At 46.1% G+C, this 21,436-nt stretch overlaps 1 protein-coding gene across 1 annotated transcript; it reads left to right on the forward strand.

Annotated features, from left to right (window-relative positions):
- Positions 1 to 477: 477 nt before the first annotated feature.
- On the forward strand, positions 478 to 20,043 carry LOC144720905 (uncharacterized). Its single transcript, XM_078598050.1, has 11 exons — positions 478 to 818; positions 1,940 to 2,092; positions 3,406 to 3,521; positions 6,782 to 7,007; positions 7,693 to 7,845; positions 9,040 to 9,150; positions 9,600 to 9,767; positions 10,773 to 10,842; positions 13,119 to 13,315; positions 14,606 to 14,832; positions 15,382 to 20,043. The coding sequence occupies exons 2-11, from the start codon at positions 2,026 to 2,028 to the stop codon at positions 19,531 to 19,533; spliced, it is 5,487 nt and encodes a 1,828-aa protein (XP_078454176.1). The 5' UTR covers positions 478 to 818; positions 1,940 to 2,025; the 3' UTR covers positions 19,534 to 20,043.
- The last annotated feature ends 1,393 nt before the right edge of the window (positions 20,044 to 21,436 follow it).

Below are 21,436 nucleotides of genomic sequence, written 5' to 3' on the forward strand. Positions count from 1 at the left end.
CACACACATATCATTGTTTTAAAAATAGAAGTAGCACAACGCTGACCTGCATTACAGGATGTCCTATTGTTTCAAAAATGTTTTAAGAATGCAAATATCAGTAACCCCGCAAACATTGTAAACCCTGTTACCATAAAGTACCGAAGTTGATGTCTGCTTTTGGAGAATTCTACATCAGTGTCATATGATCCAAGGGTATCAAATGAAACAACCACATTATTACGTTCACATTTGAATGTTTAGCGTATATACAGTACTTTTTCCCCCTCCGTCCTGTTGTTTTAACCTCCGATTTCAAAACGCAATCACTCAATACCAGCACAATTCCTCAAAGATTGTTCTATGAGCAAGAAGCAGAGGTCCCTGTTTCTCGCCATCCCAACTCCTGCCACCGCCTTGCCCCCCACCTCCACCCCGCCAACAGAAGCGCACCATATGGCAGGTGAGACTCAGGAGGCGGGTGTGTGGGGGGAGAGGCGGCGGAGGAGATGAACTGATTGGGCTATTGTGCAAACACACTTGGCTGCCGGGGACGAGTTTAAAATCTGAGGCGGACCGCGTGCTGTCACTTGCCAGGGCGAGTGGCGGTGGCGGCGGCGTGCGGTTTACGGAATACCTCCCAGTGGAAGCCAAAACGACTTGGTGGGAAAGCTTCGGTTTGGTGACACGCGGACCGACGGGAAGGCGTGCAAGCAGCCCCGAGGCACGGGGATGCCTTCCCTGGGTCTCACGGTGCCGAGATCAACGCTGGGCTTTTACTGCCACCAGATGATCCGGCAAGACGAGCGACTGTGAAGATCTGTCAAGAAAATATCGTCGTAAGTTTTCAAGTACTACTGCATCGCGATTTGTGTATTTGGATTTTTTGTAGACGCAATTGCGGCATAGTTTTAGAGTAAAAAAAAACACTTTGAAGACTTATGGAGATGGACTTGAAATAAAATGGCCTCTTTAAAAGCTAAACATTTCTGTAAAGTAAAATCACAATTGTAGATATTTGTTGTCTATAAACAAAAACATTTGTCTTTTATGTAAAAGATGCACAATTATCATAATTTATCATCACAGTTGGTAATGCATGGAGAATTACACTCACCATTGTTCTAATTTTCATACGGCTAAGTGTTCCTTCTTACAAGAGGCGTGAAATAGCTCATCGGTGATTTTCATTTTGTCAGCAAATTATTCATTTATGGTATAACTCAGTTTTTCATGTCTTAACAAATGTCATGAGAAAATTAAACGAAAACAATTGTTTATCTGTCTCTGAGTAGAATTGAATACGATAATTAAAATCAAGGAATGAAAATAGTTTTTTTGCAATAATGCCGATTTAAACAATCGGCACTAACCATATAAAAAGTTTGTTATAAACGTTCACGCCTCTGATTTAAAGCTTTCGTGACTGCAGGGATTCATATTCTTGGTTGTTTCGGTAAAGTCACGTAGAAGGGAAACAATACAATTCTCACGACGTTTCCACTGCAACACAGCAGTCGAAACGCCGTGAGAATTTTACTGTTTAATATTTTGATTATTTTATTGTTTCCCTTCTACGTGACTTTAACCGAAAGAACCAAGAATATGTTCACACCTCTGTCAATCCACTGCTCGATAAAGGTTCCCTCGCAGTATTGGTCGTAGAGGTTGTTTGACCAAACCTCATCCCGCTGGTCAGTGCAGGCTGGCAAAGGGTAGGGAGTGCCCAGCACCGGTAAAGATATCACCCTCCACTTATATTACCTATGGCCTGGATTCAAACCGGTTTGTGGGTTCATAGCGCAGTGTGAGAACCACTGTACCACCACCACCACTCTCCTGCCAAGCTCTTCATTATTTATCATGGGTTACTTAGAATCGACTGCATTGCACGCAAACTAAAGAACACCGTAGTGTAACTGACGTGACTTCTCTCCGGCGTTTTCCCCATAACTCCCAGTGGGACAGAGACTTCTTCTTCACGCTTCAACAAAGGAGTGTTTGAAGAAAAAAAAGACGTTACCATTTATACGGCACCACTCGACCATGGAGCGACCGTCAGGAATCCTGTGTGTGATGCTGCTCATGTGTGACGGCATCTATGCGGGAATAGGTAAGCGAGCCTTCTCACCCTCATTTGTCTTGTGTGGATGTTTACATTAACCTTGAAATTCACGAGTCGGAAAATGTATTGTTTGTGTTTTGTCCCCAACCATTCCGTCATTCTACAAATAAGAGACAACGTGCTTAGCGACTTTGCAATATTTTAAGTTAGTATATGATTTTAAATGTAAGGACTGCATTGTATATATTTGCACATTTAAATTAGTTTGTATTTTAATGTACGTAATAGACGCTTTTAATTTGCATTTAACTTGTAAGGGAGAAATTCAACTTTTTACGGGTCCGGTTATTTAGAGTGCAAACATTCCACCATGATGCGCCTTGAGATATGTTCGTACAATGCGTACATATGGAACAATTCTGCATTACTGGTTAGACTCATATGACAGGTAAAAAAATTGTTGAATTCCTCGTTTAGCGCATTTGACATAAGGTAATGTTTGACATAAGCAACGTGTGATGTTTCCTCCTTGAAACAAGTGGCAGGGAACAGGGGTCACGGTCAAGGCAGTGTTGTTGTTTTTACAGCGTTTATTTTTTTAACACAAATTCAATGGCCGCAATGCCTCTTAAAAATGTATGCACTGTTATGATTATCGCAAACGAAACATATTTTTTCACAATGACAGCAAAATAATTCTCACGGAAATACAACAAAGTAGAGTAAATAAATAAATTCGATTCCTCTGCGTGTGAAGTCTCTTCTTCTCAACTGCCAGTGTTTGTAAACCTAATCGGCAGACTTTAACGACGTAAATAATTCACGATAAAAAATAGTTTGGGCTAGATCGCATAAATGTGTCGTAACCCACCTCCACCCGACACAGCCAATTACTAAGGTTTTGCCACGTGACAAAAACGTGCCAATTTGTGACTACTGCAGCACACCGATGTGTTTGTGAGCATTTACAACACAACGGTGGGCTTGATAATTGGCTGTGTCGGGTGGAGATGGGTTTACGACACATTTACATGATCTTACCAAAAAAACGTTATCATGAATAATAGTGGTCGCAAAAACCTACGTATTATATGTAAATAAATTATAATTGGGTGTCTCAGATGTTATACTTAAGAGGTCAACACCGTTTATTTTAATTTAGTTGTCTTGCATTTTTTTAAAAACATTCACCGATTGTTTCCTGAAATGTACTTCAACAAAATGAAAGCTTTGCATTCAAAAGCTAGAATCCATCTTTTTCCAGTATCATGTTGAGGTCAGGTCTTGAGTGTCCCGTGAAATATAACGGGTACGTCTACTAAAAGTATGAACACTTACAATGCCATGGTTCTTTTTGCCAGTGTTGAGTCACAGAGGTGCAACGAGTGCCACGTTCGTGGAGGGCTTGTCGCCGGTGCGCGTGTTCAAAGGAGAAGTCACAGTTCTTGACCAGCGCGGGACAATGGCATACATACAGGCGAGTGCGAGCTGCACAACACGTTGCTTGTGCCACGCAACACATTACTTGTGCCACGCAACACGTTGCTTGTGACACGCAACACGTTGCTTGCGCCACGCAACACGTTGCTTGCGCCACGCAACACGTTGCTTGCGCCACGCAACACGTTGCTTGCGCCACGCAACACGTTGCTTGCGCCACGCAACACGTTGCTTGAGCCACGCAACACGTTGCTTGCGCCACGCAACACGTTGCTCGCGACACGCAACACGTTGCTCGCGACACGCAACACGTTGCTCGCGACACGCAACACGTTGCTCGCGCCACGCAACACGTTGCTCGTGACACGCAACACGTTGCTCGCGACACGCAACACGTTGCTCGTGCCACGCAACACGTTGCTCGTGACACGCAACACGTTGCTTGTGCCACGCAACACGTTGCTTGTGCCACGCAACACGTTGCTCGTGCCACGCAACACGTTGCTTGTGCCACGCAACACGTTGCTCGTGCCACGCAACACGTTGCTCGTGCCACGCAACACGTTGCTCGTGACACGCAACACGTTGCTCGCGACACGCAACACGTTGCTCGTGACACGCAACACGTTGCTCGTGACACGCAACACGTTGCTCGCGACACGCAACACGTTGCTCGTGACACGCAACACGTTGCTCGTGACACGCAACACGTTGCTCGTGCCACGCAACACGTTGCTCGTGACACGCAACACGTTGCTCGTGCCACGCAACACGTTGCTCGTGCCACGCAACACGTTGCTCGTGCCACGCAACACGTTGCTCGTGCCACGCAACACGTTGCTCGTGCCACGCAACACGTTGCTCGTGCCACGCAACACGTTGCTCGTGCCACGCAACACGTTGCTCGTGACACGCAACACGTTGCTCGTGCCACGCAACACGTTGCTCGTGCCACGCAACACGTTGCTCGCGACACGCAACACGTTGCTCGCGACACGCAACACGTTGCTCGTGCCACGCAACACGTTGCTCGTGACACGCAACACGTTGCTCGCGACACGCAACACGTTGCTCGTGACACGCAACACGTTGCTCGTGACACGCAACACGTTGCTCGCGACACGCAACACGTTGCTCGTGACACGCAACACGTTGCTCGTGACACGCAACACGTTGCTCGTGCCACGCAACACGTTGCTCGTGACACGCAACACGTTGCTCGTGCCACGCAACACGTTGCTCGTGCCACGCAACACGTTGCTCGTGCCACGCAACACGTTGCTCGTGCCACGCAACACGTTGCTCGTGCCACGCAACACGTTGCTCGTGCCACGCAACACGTTGCTCGTGCCACGCAACACGTTGCTCGTGACACGCAACACGTTGCTCGTGCCACGCAACACGTTGCTCGTGCCACGCAACACGTTGCTCGCGACACGCAACACGTTGCTCGCGACACGCAACACGTTGCTCGTGCCACGCAACACGTTGCTCGTGCCACGCAACACGTTGCTCGTGCCACGCAACACGTTGCTCGTGACACGCAACACGTTGCTCGTGCCACGCAACACGTTGCTCGTGCCACGCAACACGTTGCTCGCGACACGCAACACGTTGCTCGCGACACGCAACACGTTGCTCGTGACACGCAACACGTTGCTCGTGCCACGCAACACGTTGCTCGTGCCACGCAACACGTTGCTCGTGACACGCAACACGTTGCTCGTGCCACGCAACACGTTGCTCGTGCCACGCAACACGTTGCTTGTGCCACGCAACACATTGCTTGTGCCACGCAACACGTTGCTCGTGCCACGCAACACGTTGCTCGTGCCACGCAACACATTGCTTGTGCCACGCAACACATTGCTCGTGCCACGCAACACATTGCTTGTGCCACGCAACACATTGCTTGTGCCACGCAACACATTGCTTGTGCCACGCAAACGGCTACATGGGGGGGGGAAATACACAAGCGGAAATAAAACTGGCCACGTTTCCAATCGGCAATAAAATAATGAGTCAAGCAACTGCAGGGTCGCGCAGTGACGGGACACACAATGACGGGTCATGGCTTGACGGATCACATGGTCAGGAACTGCACAATGGAGGACAGTACATTTTAGGCTTTACGAGGTCATGGCATTTTTAAAATACCATTATGTGCCTTGTCAACTCGGAAAAAAATACATTTGAGATTACGAAAATAACAAGCAAAACCATCGGAAAAATCGACATTCAACATAATGTGAGGGGAGCAAAACAATGGCTGGAAAATGGGAAATGAAAGTATGAAAATGTAACGTTAAAAACAAACGGAATCTGGTTCATCAGTAGCAACAGCAATGAATGCTTCTAAGGGGGAAAGCTGTGAGGCTTCTGTATCATGACTCCCCCGAGAGCGACAATTAAACGAGTTCATAACAGATGAAGGGCGCCTGCTATGAGACTGAGTAAAATGAGACAATATTGTGCGGCATTTGTTTACCCGAGCCGTCTGGCAACTTGGCTTTAATTTGGGCTCTTGGGTTTACTATTAACTCAGCCTTGTTGGGAATTATTTCAGACTGCGTAATATGGTGCCATTGGATACTGCTGAATCAAGTTACTACTGGGCTGCTTTCCAACAGAGTGCCAGGCTTGTAGTTGAATTTAATACATATATATTACATTAATGACAATACTGTGGCCTCTCTTTAACGTGAGAAAGATATTTATTATATTCGTAGCTTTCTGCAAACACCCAATGGCGAAAGTTATAGGCTTACATATAGGCACATCCTATGCATTAAGAGTATTCAGATATCAAATTGAAACAAAGACTCCCAACCTACCCCCCCCCCCCAGTCTTAATAAAGCTATTCCGACCACCAAATATATTGCAAATAAAATTTAGCAAACATCATCTGCCTGAGTAACCATGCCCAAGTAACAAATAAATCGTTAGTATTAGTGAATGAAGGTCTCTATTAGCCACATGGTCAGGGCTTAATTTCTCACTCAACATTTTCCGGAATGTTGCAACCACAGAAGTAGTGATTATCAACATAAGACACTCCCACTAAAGTACAACGTTTGCCTATCCATAATAATATGATATTGGCAATATGGATGTGGCATGTGTCAAAATAATCTGCGGATTAATATGCTGGACTTTTCCAGCTGAAATTAAGCACTGCATAACGTCACCTCCACGCATGCACATTTCTTGAGCAGCGAAATTTCCAGTGAGACTTCAACACAAAGAGACGCAGAGACGTAAAAACCAGGCCCAAACCATCTCTCTTTCTCGGTCAGGCCTCCATATTGAATGCAGTGGACGGGCAGGCAGAAGTCCTCTCCACGGGCCAGGACGGCGGCCCCGGCGTCCCCTGGGTGCAGTCGTCCGAGGGCACGCTGACCCTGCTGGAGCTGAACGGAGCCCACGCTTACCAGAGGGCCCTGGCTGCGCTGACATACGCTAACCTCAAGCACAACCCGGACCCTCGGCCACGCCACGTCCACGTCATCGCCGTGCGGACAGGTCAGGAGACGGCGCGGGTACAAACGGCTGGGTGGCGTAGGGGGCCCCTGCCGTGTCAGCGGACCGGTGCTGCACTGCTGAGATCCAGAGTTCGAATCCAGGTTTCGCCCACTTGCGATTAAATTGGTATTCCCAAGTGTAGCGAATGATGGCCTTAGCCTGGTCGCCAATGACCAAGTGAGATATAACATCGTACCGAATTTCACTTTTCACTTACTTGGGCATATTTAATCTCTGAAAAATAAAAATGTGAGTTTGATTGATATTCTATGAACAACCTTGGCATGGTATCTAAATGGTGTGCTGCTCATGGGGGTAAAGAGCCCTATTGAAGAGACTGCACAGATAGGTGTGTAACTTCATCATCTTTTGAAACCGTTCTTCCATACAGGCTGGTGCACTCTTTGCTAGGCGAGTTCCAAACAGAAATGTCTTTATGTCATTATGTGATGCCGACTGTAAAACAGACATATAATTGGGATAAAAACATTAAAAGGAGCGTGCAGCCCCAGCGTAATTCGTGACCCATGAAAAAAAAAACAGCACATGCTGGATAGACGGAAAATTGGATCAAATCAATCCGTGAATGATCACCCTCATTAGGCCCCTCGGAGTGTTTACCGTTCGAAGTACAATGTTGCCACAACACGCGAAACTCACCTCAGCACGTTCCCTCCGGGTGCAGGCGGTCGCGTTAGCGCTGCCCTCAATACCACGGTTCTCATCCGGCTCACGAACCGCTCGCCGTTCTTCAACCACGGACCGCTGCACACGCTCTACACAGTGGAGAACGCCAACAAGTGGAGCCAAGTCCCGCACACCGTTCTTGGACTCTTTGGTAAACACAATGTTAGCTTAGCGTGCATGTGGGTGGGTAGTTTGGGAAATTAGGCAGCCTCACAGTCAACGTTTCAAAATCATTTAAATAATACATGTGAGGTGTCATTTATTTTTAAGGTGTTTTAATCTATAGTTTGAGAAAGGATGACTTGTTTGTGGATTAAATCACTGGTATGACGTATTAGAGCGAATGCAGTCACCAATCTAGTGTGGATGGAAAAGTTAGTGTCTGAGTACGTCCGACATCATGGCTTTGTATGAAAGAGCATTTCTCCCTTATGAAGAAAGGTGGACAATTACTTTTTTATTTGAATCACAGTCCTAATTGGTAAATAATACGCACAAGTAAAAAGCCACTTCATGGTTATTATACTATGAATACTTATATCTTAAAGTCTGAAATGTAAGTTTAAGGTAGTTAAGGAAGTATTTTATTCAATGTAAATGTTTTGGTCAAAACTATTTCAATTATTTTATGTAAAAAGGGAGATTGTTACACCAGATTATGTATACCCTTCATTTGCAGCATGGGAAGGTGCTAACAGAACGCATTGCTTTCTTGTTTAACAACTCCCAAGTAAACAATGTTAAATGTAAGACAAATTGTGATGTAATCATTTTCTCTGTCTCATGTCACCTTCATGCCTGAGGGTAGGTGAGGGTAGGGCCCATGATAGGTCCTCTCCATAATTATTATTTTTATAATTCTGATAATAAAAAACTGAAATAAAGGATATTTGATACCAATGTTAATCTGCCAAAAAATGCTCTTTTTACGATCGGAAGTGTGCATATATGTACTGTATATAGCCCAACATCGCATATCCAACTCTGAGGTATAGGCTGATATGTGAAAAAATCAGATATGTAAATATCTATAGAATTTTACAGTTACACCATAATGCAAAAAAATAGTATTGGATAAAATAAAACGCAAAATGCTGTAAATATGGGGAAACTTTTCACTGTCCTATAGAAGTTAGTAAACGATGGTACGGGAGATTATGAACACCATACTGTATGTGAAAAGGCTGGTTTTCTGAGAATCAATATAAAATTTACAAGTTACACCATAACGCACAAATAACGCACCGGGTGTGGGCGGTTAATTGGTCAGGGTGGACACGTGACAGTCGGATGTGGGGCATCAATTGCATGGCTTTCATTAACAAGCCTTCCAATGTGTTTACAGGTAGCTTAATTAACGACACGGACACCGGGGACCAGCTGGGCATCGCCATTGTGGGGGCCGACAACAGCCACGGACAATGGGAGTATCTCACATGGCCCGGCTCCTGGAAAGGTACGCAAAGCAGCTCAGCTTCGAGGTTATTATTACAAGAAAATTCTTATTTTGTGTGTTTATGTAACACTAAGTTATTTATCCAGGAAAGCCCACAGTGAGTCATAGGAAGCTTTTTAAGAAAGGTTTTGCATTGGGTTTCTATTTTAAGATGTTTTCAGCCAAATAATGAGATTATACAAGTGGTACAAGTATGAGGAAACCGGAGCGCCCTGAAAAAGCCCACGCATGCGAAGAGGCAACACTCTATTCCCGTACAAATGGAAACAGACGGCGATTAGTCCACTTGCTGTACTGTCTTCTCCTGGTGAGCCAGGGTATGGCACTTAGACGGCCACGGGACGGGAAGTTTACATTTGTGTGATTCGCCAACCCTCCATGTGTAGTACCTTTGTAATTGTATTGTATGAATGCTGTGCATCCACTGACCTGACCACGGGTCCCCACAGCCATGTCGGAGGGGAGCTCCGGTCCGGATAGGCGACTCCACCGGAGTTCAACGCTGCTCCGCCGCTCTGTGGCGCTAAGAGCCACCTGGGGGAACTTCCTGCGTTTCCTGCCCGCGCCACACTTCAATGGCAATTCCACAGTCAGCGTCGTCGCGTGGGACAGCACCGGTACGCATGCTCGCTTACCGGACCCAATTCACAAAACAGAATGACACGTTTTAGATTCTCCAGTGTGCATAGCCCACAGGTCGGTCAGATTGCTATGTTGTTTTAATTCATTTGTGATTGGCTTACAATGGACAGGCAGAATTTTTTTTATAAAATGGGAGATTTAAATTTTATGCAAAACTTGATTGAAGGCTTTATTTGCAATAGAGTGATTCCTCATACCAATACACTTATTTCGAAATGTACTTAGCACGAAAATATAGAGCAATGAAATGTCTCTTGTTCGATTGGTGCAACTTGTTTCAATGACACCCATCCAAGCTAAAACGATAGTTGTTTACTTATTAATTTCCCCTTGAGACAGACACGTTAATGATACCTTTAAAATTATGGTCCTGAGGTCCACTGCTTCTGAACAATACTATGCGCAGTTAATAAACTGAGATTACTATATTCTATTTTTCGATTTAAAGCTTTCGTGACTGCAGGGATTCATCTTCTTGGTTCTTTCGGTAAAGTCACGTAGAATTGAAATAATAAAATAATAAAAATAAAACATAATAAAATAATTCTCACGACGTTTCGGCCACAACGCAAGTAGCCGTTCTAGTAATAAGCAATTATGAAGTGCTTCGTCAATGCACTTCTGGGTGCGACCTTCCTCACGCTGTCGGTCATGAAGTTACTTGACGATAGTTCACCACGCTGGTAAGTGCTAGTTTGTGAAGTGAGAGGAGGCTCAGAAATTAATGTAGACATCACTCGCCACTGATGTTACCAGTTGCCAGGAAATTAACCTGGGTCATTGGGTTTGCAATGCAGTGTGGTAACGACCGCTTCACCCAAATGCGGTATTTAAATCTATTTTATTTAGGACTGCTTTTTGTGTTTAGTTTTTTTGTCCTTCCCCCGTACCTCCGATTGGCACAGTTGGCTCCGTACGGTGCGAAAGAAGAAGTTGAACATATGTAATACAACTGTACATTAACGGCTTGTTTATTGCAGGACACACTGCCTCAGTCCCAGATGGAGGGATGGTGAACGCCACATTTGTGGATGACTCTTGCCCATTCAGGTGCCAACCAGAAACTAGCACTCTTACCACTCACACGTGCAATGTTTACTGTAGCATTTAGATTATATCTGATTGCTTTGAGCCACAGCAGAGTTGTGTAAATAGTGTAAAATACATTATTGATATTTTATATTCATATGTGTGCTGTAAATCATAGTCATGACAATAGCGAATGGAAATGAGTTTGAGGAAACGATGTAATAAGATAATAAACAAGTATGCAAAGTTTGGCCAAATATAAGTAAAACAAACATCATCTAAAACGAGTTCATTCAAGAAAATGTTATATATTTTAAAAAAGATTGAGACAGTAGTTGTATATTCATATTCTTTGGGTCTTTCGGTAAAGGCACGTAGATAGACCAAATAATACAAATAATAACAATAACACGACGTTTCGATTGCAACACAAGCAATTGTTATCAGGTGAAAATTATAGCGGGAGAGCTGCTTAGAATATCGTTTTCACTTGATGACGATTGCTAGTGTTGTATACATAATAAAATGTACTTCAAAGCTCCACAAAAGCAGAAAGTGCTGGCCACAGACTCGCTTTCACCAACCAGACTCAGCAGTAACACCTTGTTACCGTCAGGTTGAGACACAGCTTACTGCAATGTTCCCTGCTGAAACCAGTTGGGAAGAGCTGGTCTGAGGCTGGCATTTTCTGCTTCTGTGGTGGCCCAAAGCGGGCTTTATCAAATGGAGATATCGGTGGGAGGAACGCAATATTGAAAAACACATCGAAATAGGGCACTTACTGAAGGCGGGCGGGGATCAAATGTATTACATTCAAGAGGGTGAACAAGAGCACTCGGGAACAGTGGCGTAACTAGGGTTGGTGTCACCCAGTGCGTAACTCATGGTGTCACCCCCAATGGACCTCCGCCCGTACCAGACCATATAGAATCCTTAGTAATATATTTTGAACTAATGTTACTCGTAAATCGTAATTCCCGATTATCACTTAATGTAATGGCAATAGTAGTGGCATAAACAACTAGCAACATTCTAATTACACCTTTAAATTACAATATTTCCTTTAATTACTACTTCATTTGAGAATAGGTTTTCCCCTTTTTGTGGCAACAAAATTTTGGTACTGGCAAATGAGGTCCCATGATGTAGCTACTACTTCATTCTCAAAACAGTTATTGATATAGGTTGACAAATACTAATTACCACAACATTGTAGCTAAAACACCAGAAAACTTGACAAAATCAGCGACTATAAAAACACCAGCAGCGACGAAAACAACAGCGCGTGCTTATTGTAGCGCGTGCAGACGAAACCACGTGATTCGAAGCGTCATTGTAATTGGGTAACAATGACAGCTCTGACCGGAGCGCATTAGGTTACAAAAGTAAATAAGCATAGAGTTTTAGCCTTGTAGGTATATTTTTACACTACATGTAAGCTGGGCTTACGAAAAATTATGTTTTTATAACTAACTACTGGGATATTTTTTATTTAAAAAATGCTGCTGAAACACTGCACAAAAAAATGTTATAGACAGTCATTTTGGTGTCACCCCCTCTGATGGTGTCACCCGGTGCGGTCCGCACCCCCCGCACCCCCCTCGTGACGCGAGGTAGATTGTGATATCACGAGACTGTGAGCGTCGGCGAATTGCGGAAGCCTTCATCCAGTAGTAAGATAGACTTTGGCTGATTATGAAATAAAAATCATTTCAATTGTTTACTATTGTTGTAAACAATGCTTAATAAAAAACCAATTAGTAGTTTTCCATTCTACAATCATACAACACATATTCAAATACTCAACATGTGTTTATATATCATGTAGCAAAAAGGAAAAATCAGTGTGTGGTGAGAAATAAAAAACAAGGCAATATTTTCAGCCGATCTGATTTCACCTTTAAAACAAAAACAACCAGCTGGCAGAAACCGAAATGCGTTCCAGCTTGCGTTAGCCGTTGTGAATTGAGCACTAGCAAAAAGCAGTGGAGGCAGGCAGAATCCCATACACACAGCTGCAGCCAGTACTGCATAGATACAGAACCAGATAGGGCTTGTCCCACACGAACCCTGCCATGGTATGTGAACAGGTCTGCTATCCTGTATGTGGGAGAGTCCCTACATTGCCAAAGTGAAGCCAACCGTGGCTCCTTAAAATGGGGAGGGGGGATGGGGGGACAGCATCCTTATCACAAACCCTTGAACGCTGGCTGCCTTGGTGTACACACTGAAATCACAAGTCCAATCTGACCTGTCCATCTGTGTGTCCATTTCTCTGTCCCGTGTATATCCAACAGCCGTGAGATGCTCACCATCACCATGGTGGTACTCTCGGTCAACGACGCCCCATGGGTGTCCCCCGAGCCGCTGTGGTTGAGCACAGTGGCGGAGGACTCCCTGGCACCCCCAGGGGACCCCATCACACTGTTACTCGACATTTGCCGAGACCCCGATGTCACTGAGCCTGCGCAGGCTCTCGGCGTCGCTGTCACAGGTGAATGACCGCACACGTCCTGAACCTCCTGGCCATGTGTGTGGCCTAGACGGCTCGTTAATTGTGGCTGTACCATGACACGGCCCAGTGCTAGAGGTAGTCTCGAACTCAAACTTCCCAGAATGTACACTTTTTGAGGTAGCTGACCTGGGAAATCTGCATTAAAAGTCCCAGTTAATGTCAATTGCATAAACATACTCCACTCAAGACAATGCATTTACATGCACTTAACCTCTATTCCGGTATTGCAAGATATTTTTCCTCCTACGATATTTCCTGGTATGTAATTTGTACCTCAAATATTGCAACCCAATCTAGAGGGAATCAGCGGTGACATTGATTCAGGCCACCCCGACTGCTTGCTATGATGATAAACCCAGGGCAACGATAAATCCCGCTCCTCAGATTCAGAAATAACCATGGGTGACCAAGAGTCCACAAGATTCATCTACAAAAAGGAATGCACCTTGCACACATAGACAAGCATTAACAAAACAGTGTCCAAGCAACTTAAACAAAACAAAGAGTGTCATATGAGATATGTGAGACATGGGAAAAGTATGCTAAGAAACATGGAGAGCTGCATGCTTTGAAATACTCTGTGAGACGGAAAGAGGAACCATGCTTTAGAGAGCTTAACTCGGTTAGATATATCATATTGACTGTTAAGAAAAGAAAATGGGTTTTGGCAGAACATGTTGACTCGAACAGATGATGACTACTGATGGAGTGGTGGTCAAATAATATAGCACGCCCAAGATGACTTCCACTGCGGAGGTGCTGTGAAGAAATCAGATCATGTGCAGGAGTTCGATGTATTGTTGCATTGCATGACCACAATCGATGGTGAGAGCTTGAAGAAGCCTTCAACCTGCAATAGATCATGGCCTGATGATGGTTTATGTTAGATTTTTGTATGTATACATAACAATAATAAACATTGATTTATACAGAAAAGCTTCACTAATTCTCAAGATTATTTTCAGGAGGGTCCTGCTTTGAGATGTTTGGCCAACTGCATTCATAATTGGCAACTGGAAGGAAACCATGGCACCCAGAAAAAAAATGCATGCATACGGGGATGTGCAAATGAAAAAATTAATAGCTCTACTGCCACCTCTTAACCACACTGCAGCTCAAGCCTACAAAACTGGGATTCCATCTGTACAAAGTCTCCAAGTATTCCACCCAAAAATTTGCACATAATGATCTTATGATTATTATCATCACCCTGATCGATCCTTCGACGAGCATACTCCAATCCTACTGAACACAAACTGTGTCCTCCAGATGTGGAGAACACCAACGGCCAATGGGAGTACAGTGCGGATGGTGGGGGGACGTGGCTAGCGCTGGAGTCATCGCTGGCGCTCATGGACGCGATGCTTCTGGGCGAGGAATGGTCCAATGAACTCTACCGCCTGCGCTTCGTGCCGCGCCTGCACTACACCGGCAGGGCCTCGCTCAGGTTCAAGGCCTGGGACTTCACAGATGGCCGCAAGGCCGGCACCCGTGGGGTAAGAACGTCTCTAATTTCACTCGCTTCATTCATAATACTCTACCGTATACCATAACAATAATATGAATCGGAATTTACAACCACTTTGTCAATCCACTTCTGGATGAAGGCTTCCACATGCCGTGTTGTCTACGGGGGGGCTTTTTCACGAAATGTCACCATGCTGGTCAGTGCAAGTTTGTAAAGGGTGGGGGGGGTGACCAGGACCAGTTTTGACCACTCGGCACTGGTGTTTGCCATGGCCAAAACATTTTATTCAAGTCACCTGGGTTCTTCGTGCAGTTGCACTAATCGATCCACCACTGGTCTACCCCCCCCCCCAGGGCATATAAGAATGTAACAATAAAAGTATTCTAATAGTAATCCTAAGCTAGAATCCAGTTGGCTGGATTCCAGTTTTCTTTGAAACAATCTACAGTTATGCTATCATAATATATCTATGACTTTTTTAATACGAGTGAGGTGAGCATCACCGAATACATAGCAACATTTGCGCATTTCAACAATTAAGCTGCAATCCTCTCCACAAACCCCATGCGTGACGCAGGTGAACGTGAAGCTGTACACCCCATTTGGAGCCTACAGCCAGTGGGAGGGCACGGTGCTCATTCAAGTGACCCCAGTGAACCACTCGCCGAGCCTGGACACCGCGGCGCTGTCCCTGGGCCACACGGAAGAAGGATCCACAGGAGGGGAAGGCACGCGCATCCGCGATTCCATCTGGGGCCACTGGTCCGACCCGGACCCTAAGGATGACCGCGGAGTGGCAGTCGTTTCCGTCGACAACTCTCATGGTCGCTGGCAGTTCTCCTGCGACGCCGGTGATCGCGATGAGCCACGGCAGTGGACGGAGATCGGTGGCACGTCTGTTGAGAACGCCGTCCTCCTGCTCGTTTCCTGCGCTGTGCGTTTTGTGCCGAAGCCTCTCTTCAACACAGAGCTGGATCTGAGCGGGGATCGGAGGCCACACGCCGACAGGCCCTCACTGGGCATGCTGGCGTGGGATAACACGGGCCGCAGCGCAGGCATGAGTGGCCAGAGCGGCGTCAACATCTCCTACTTCAACGAGAGCAACAACACGGAGTTCGGAAAGGTCGTTGTTTCGGCATACGCAACAGTGAAATCTGTCAACGATCGGCCCGTGATTAAATCTTCCAAGCCAATCAAGTCTGTCAACTTTTATGTAGCTCACGGCCCTTCTCCAGTGTTTTTCAACGATCTTTTACTTTATGATTTGGACAGCAAATATATGATGTCTGTCAGGGCAAAAGTAAGATACGCACCGGCAACAAGCCCAGCTGAGTGGGACTGTCGATCAGACGGCCAGCACAGCCATGAAACACTGAGTGTGAAGAAGACCATCCCTCCTGCCTTCTCTGTCAATGTTCTTTCTTTGTGCCCATACAGCATAGAGATAGTGGCCAGGGTGGAGGCCAATGGCAGGAAAGCCAGTGCCTCCGAGTACACACAAATTCTCACGAACCTACAGTACAACAACACATCGCCACGGCCAAGCCTTGCCCAAAGGTACATCAGTTTGCAGGCATGGGATGGGGAAGACTGGAGTGACACGCTAGAAATAGGTCTCCAGATAAAATGGCTCCCAACCCAGATGTTGCTTCTGAATGACCTCATATTGAACAAAAAGGTGTCAGTCATGCCAGTCATGAACGTTACTCTATTAGAAGGCTCTGAAGTGTTGTTTGCTATTGTACACGAGCTCGCCACACAGATGCCAAACCTGCAGCCTCAGCACATTCAGATCCTTCCAGATGGACTCAATATAACAAGGGTAAAGTACGACATCTATTCTGGAATAATCTCCATCCAAGGGGTATCAGGTCAGCATGGGGTGGAGAAAATGCACTATGCGGTGGACAGGGATGGCAATGGAGGATACATATACGGAATATTAGTCATCAGTGTTCTGCAGGTGAATTACTCACCAGTGTGTGAAAGTGCCACTTACGAAGTATTAGAAAACAGCCTGCAAGTCATAGACATGCAAAAGTATTTCAGTGACAGGGATCACGCGGCAAATGAGCTCACGTTTAGTCTGGTTATCAGCGGTGGGATAATTCAACAGGAAAACCTTACATTGCCTTCCGGAAGTCACGTTTCGAGCAATGGGGGAGCGTCACTGGTGTTCAGCCCCGCCAAGGGCTACGTGGGCCCAGAGCTCATTCAGTTTATGGTCTGTGATCCTTGCGCCGATCAGGCTTTGTACACTAAGTCGGAGCTCCCAGCGCCGTGTGAACGAGAGGCAAACCAAGTCAGAGTTCATCGCATGTCTGGCCTCCAGGCTAGTGGCACCAGACCGGGGTGTGGGATGGGCACACTCACAATACTGGTGTTGAACGTCAACAACCCTCCAGTAATTCGGCCCCTGTCGGCAATTGTGCTCACACATCAGAGCACCACCTTTCAGCTGTTCAGCTGGCTCTTTTACAACCAGTCTGAGGGTCACCTTTCCACACCAGGAATGGTGCTGTACGACCCCGATGATGCCCAGGCTCAATTTGTTTTAGGTCTCGGTCTGAACCCGAGCGATTACGGCTTAAGCAGCACGACAGACCTTGACGTTACCTCCCTGATGCTCACAGAGACTCCGCAGTTGGGAGTTGTAAAGTTGGAAGATGAGGAGGAGCGTCCCCTTTTGAAGTACACAGCATCAGCAGGTAGTGCAGGATACGACTTGTTCACTTTCAGAGTCTGCGATAGGACGTCGGCAGAAAAAAAGCGCGCCTGTGCCAAGGGCAGTGTCTCCATTCAGGTCACCAACCCCGGCCCCAGTATTGTGAGTTTCACAGCGATTCCCGCACTAACCAAATCTAGCGAAAACGCCGCTCTGCACTCTGATTCAAAGATCTCAAACGGAGACATGATGGTTGTAGAATTTGACATGGACACCAACTTACCGCCTCTGCAAAAAAGAGGAAAACTTGTTTCCAAACAAGACATAGATAAAATGTTTAATCTGTCAACCTGCTGGGACCCTGCTTTGTCAGACTATGTTGGCACATGGCTGTCACCAAAGCAGTTTGTGATCGTCGTGCTCAATGTAACTACTTCAGAGTTCAACAGCAATCGGATAGACCAGTGCTTGGTTACAGTTAGAGGGGACGTGGGGCAATGCGGAGGATTTGTGAATGATGATCCTTTGCCAGCATCTGGGTGGTCTCCATATTGTCTGACAACAACGTCTATGTCCTCTGCTCACACCGTCTCCCGGTCCCCACCTTTACAGGGCTCCTGGGGTTTAACCATCCCCAAAGTCACAGGTGTTGTTGTGCAAAATGACCACGTGCCACTCTCGCTGATCGTGTCTGGAGGTCGGAGTTACTTAGGGAAGTTCTCCATGATCACAATCGCATTGCAACCGCCCCTCTCCGAGTCGCAGTTACTGGAGTTCTGCAATGCAAACCTGGGTGACATTGTTGACAAAGATGCAATCCTTCAAGCTGGCTTTGTTGTCAGAAAACTGCAATGCTTGAATAGACATGAAGATGTGACTGTGGGGTCCTCAAATATACACATGGATTCGAATTCTGTGCTGAAGAGCACAAAGGCCTCGGGTGGTTTGAAGACATTTAAAGAGATATCAGATTATTTCGAGAACTATCAAAGCAACGTGACATCCATGCCAGTGTCAACAGACTTAACGTTGTTCATTGACTCATCTAACGGATATAATGTAGAATATTCACAGTCCTATAATTTATTTAAACGCATTATACGCAATGACTTTTTAATCAACATAGTTTCAAAAGACACAAGCGTTCATGTAACAGAGTTTGTCAAATATAACGAACTACACGCCAACAATCCAATTGAACTCTATTTTGCGCATTTTAGTGATGCAACTCCAAAGGTAACAAAAATTGACGTGAATGATGCTCCAATTCCAGTTCATGACTTTTTCAGTAGAGGCGACATCATAACGATTGAGTTTGACAGGGATACTGATACGCCACTCGTGTCTACTCGAAAGGAGCTCGATAAAGTGATCAATTTCAGCACCGTCATCGGGAAGGACTACATTGGCCAATGGCTCAACAAGAAGGTGTTGCAGATCAAGATCAAAGACAGCATCGATCAGCCACATGGGCCCGTTGACGTAGTCATGAGCTTCAGACGAAGCACTCAGAGCCACTTGCGAGATCCTCCTGCCGTTTCGAAGCAGCTGCTAAACTGCGTCGGGGTGAACGTGTGCGGGAGCCATTCCGGGGCGTCTGTCGGCGTGTGCGAAGAACGGCAGCTGTCCTGCAGAGCCGAGGGCACGTTCAACATCGCTCAAGCTGCGGGCGCGGCCAGGGCCACCTCCACCCACTGGTGGTCGTACGCCGTTCTGACGCTGGTACTGGGACTGCTGCTCAACACGCTTGTGGTTTTGTGGATTTTCTGCTGCAAGCGCAAATCAAAAAAGGACCCGCCGAGGGAGAGGGCAAACGACGAGCGCAAGGCAACGTCTGTGCAGCGGGCGTCTCCCGCGGATCGGGGCACATCTCCCGTACAAGTTCAGAGGACGAGGGACTCGACTAGGCAACAAATCGGACAGTTGGGAAGTACCTCCCCCGAATCCTCACGACTGCTCCGAGAATGTGTATTTGTTGACCTCTCGGCAGATGACCCAGCCAATATCCACAGAACTCTACTCAAGCCGCACACTAAAATGCTGCTTGAGAATGACAAACTGTAATAAGTGGCATATGCTGGCATATTACCACTTCATAATCATTAGTGAGATGCCCTTTAGGTGATTGTGCTATTTTATAATGGAAGTTTTTTCTCTCCAAATACTGTACTGTATGTAAAAAATGTAAGCATGTGGTGTATGTTTTGATGCCGCTGTTATTTTGAATGGCGTTACATAAATACATCTTATAGTATTTTTATAACTTAAAAGTATGCATTTGTTCTTGCCATATTAGGTTACTTATTTTCTGGGTGGTTTTCACACATCCACAAGTTATTGTTTTGAAAGCGATGTTATAATTTATTCTTGCAGCTGCTGTTGGAATCATGTACATACCTGTATATTCTCAACAACCTTGGTTGAAAGGACTTACTATTTGTACCATATTGTATCATAGTAATTGCATGATTTAGATTTACTATTTTATAAGGACAGTTAGTTACATTTAATATTTTTGAAGGTTAATTGCGTGTTTTTTTAAAGAATGGTAAATAAAGTTTTGCAGTAAACCCACTTAGTACTTTTTGCTGTTACTTCTGTCACCCACAATTTTCACATTCTCCTATCAGCCATGATCTATAAACTGCTTCATAAATGCCTCCCAAAAGCCGTCACCATTTCTCAAGGTCTTACAATTGAAGAGGAGTCGGAGAATGGTTAAAGCACTTCTTTATTGCACCAACGCACAACAACACTCGTTCCAATACCAACCCCAAACACACGTCCCACAGCCCCTTTTAACCCCTCCATCTCCGCCCTCGCTCCCAATACACATTCACGGCGGGCACGCCTGGCCCGGGTAACGTCACTGCCATTTGACCCCTGACCCCCGTCCCGCGCATGGCCGCGCGTGTGATTGGTGCGTGTTGTCGTGAGAGCGGAGATGTCATGTCTGCATGGTGCGTGTGCATGAGGGTGGCTCGCAGGTCCCTTACACAATGTAACAATCCATCTAGCTTTCACACATTCGCTGATTTCATCGCAATCGTTGCTTCCTGGGTATGCTTCCTTCTTTGGCCGCCACTCCCCTTAGACTTTTTCTAACGGTCAATACCCTATGTCTAATTTGCATATTTTGTGGAACTCATGTTCTATATCTCAGTGTAATTGACATATGCACACACACCAATGTTCACTCAAAAATCACATTATCAGTTTACCTTCATAGTCCGTTCAAGCAAGTGCTATGAAACATCACACACACAAGCGAACTGCTGAACACAAGGCAACACAACATTTGGCAAAGGGCTCAGATACCAAACTGATGGCCTGTGAAGGGCACACATGTACTGCTTGCAATGCACTTACAGTTTAGGCTCATGGCACCTTATAACTGATTTCTCACATCAAGCACGCCATCTTCCACATCGTGTTCAAGCCGCATTAATTCCACGGCCTGTAAAATATGAATGTTTCACAATAGTACTGGTGTAGTGACACAACGCTGACTGTTGTACAGCAGCTGCAACTGCAGGTGGACACTTAGCGCACACGCCGTTGAGCGTATACACGGTGTGTGTGCCGGCAGGGCGGAGGAACTGGGGCAAGGGTCACGGTAGACATCGTGGGGAGGCCCCTGGAACCCTCTGGTGGGTTCGAGAAGGGAGGTGCGGCTAGGGCGGAGCCAAGCCGCGCCGAATAAAAGCAGCAGAGAGCGAGAGCTCTGGGCTGCAGGATCTGGGAGTGGACTCGTCTCGTCGTCGCTGTCGCTTTCACCTGATCATTTAGCGGCCGGACAGTAGTTGGCTGTCTCGGTCGACGGCGTCGGTGCAATGCAGGCAGGGTCGTATCTAGGCCGGGTCGTACGGCAGCGTGGTCGTGAGAGAGGGGGCCGGAGTTGGCGTGAACACAATAAAAGTGAAGGATGGTGCCTCCTGCGACTACCTCGTCTCCGACTGAGTGTTTG

This window comes from Lampetra planeri, chromosome 10 (assembly GCF_965212315.1).
Source record: "Lampetra planeri chromosome 10, kcLamPlan1.2.h2, whole genome shotgun sequence".
NCBI lineage: Eukaryota > Metazoa > Chordata > Hyperoartia > Petromyzontiformes > Petromyzontidae > Lampetra > Lampetra planeri.

Coding starts and splice junctions, on each gene's coding strand:
- LOC144720905 (XM_078598050.1), top strand. CDS start 2,026: ATGGAGCGACCGTCAGGAATCCTGTGTGTGATGCTGCTCATGTGTGAC. Junction 2,093..3,405: donor CGGCATCTATGCGGGAATAG/GTAAGCGAGCCT, acceptor TCTTTTTGCCAG/TGTTGAGTCACAGAGGTGCA. Junction 9,768..10,772: donor CGTCGCGTGGGACAGCACCG/GTACGCATGCTC, acceptor TGTTTATTGCAG/GACACACTGCCTCAGTCCCA.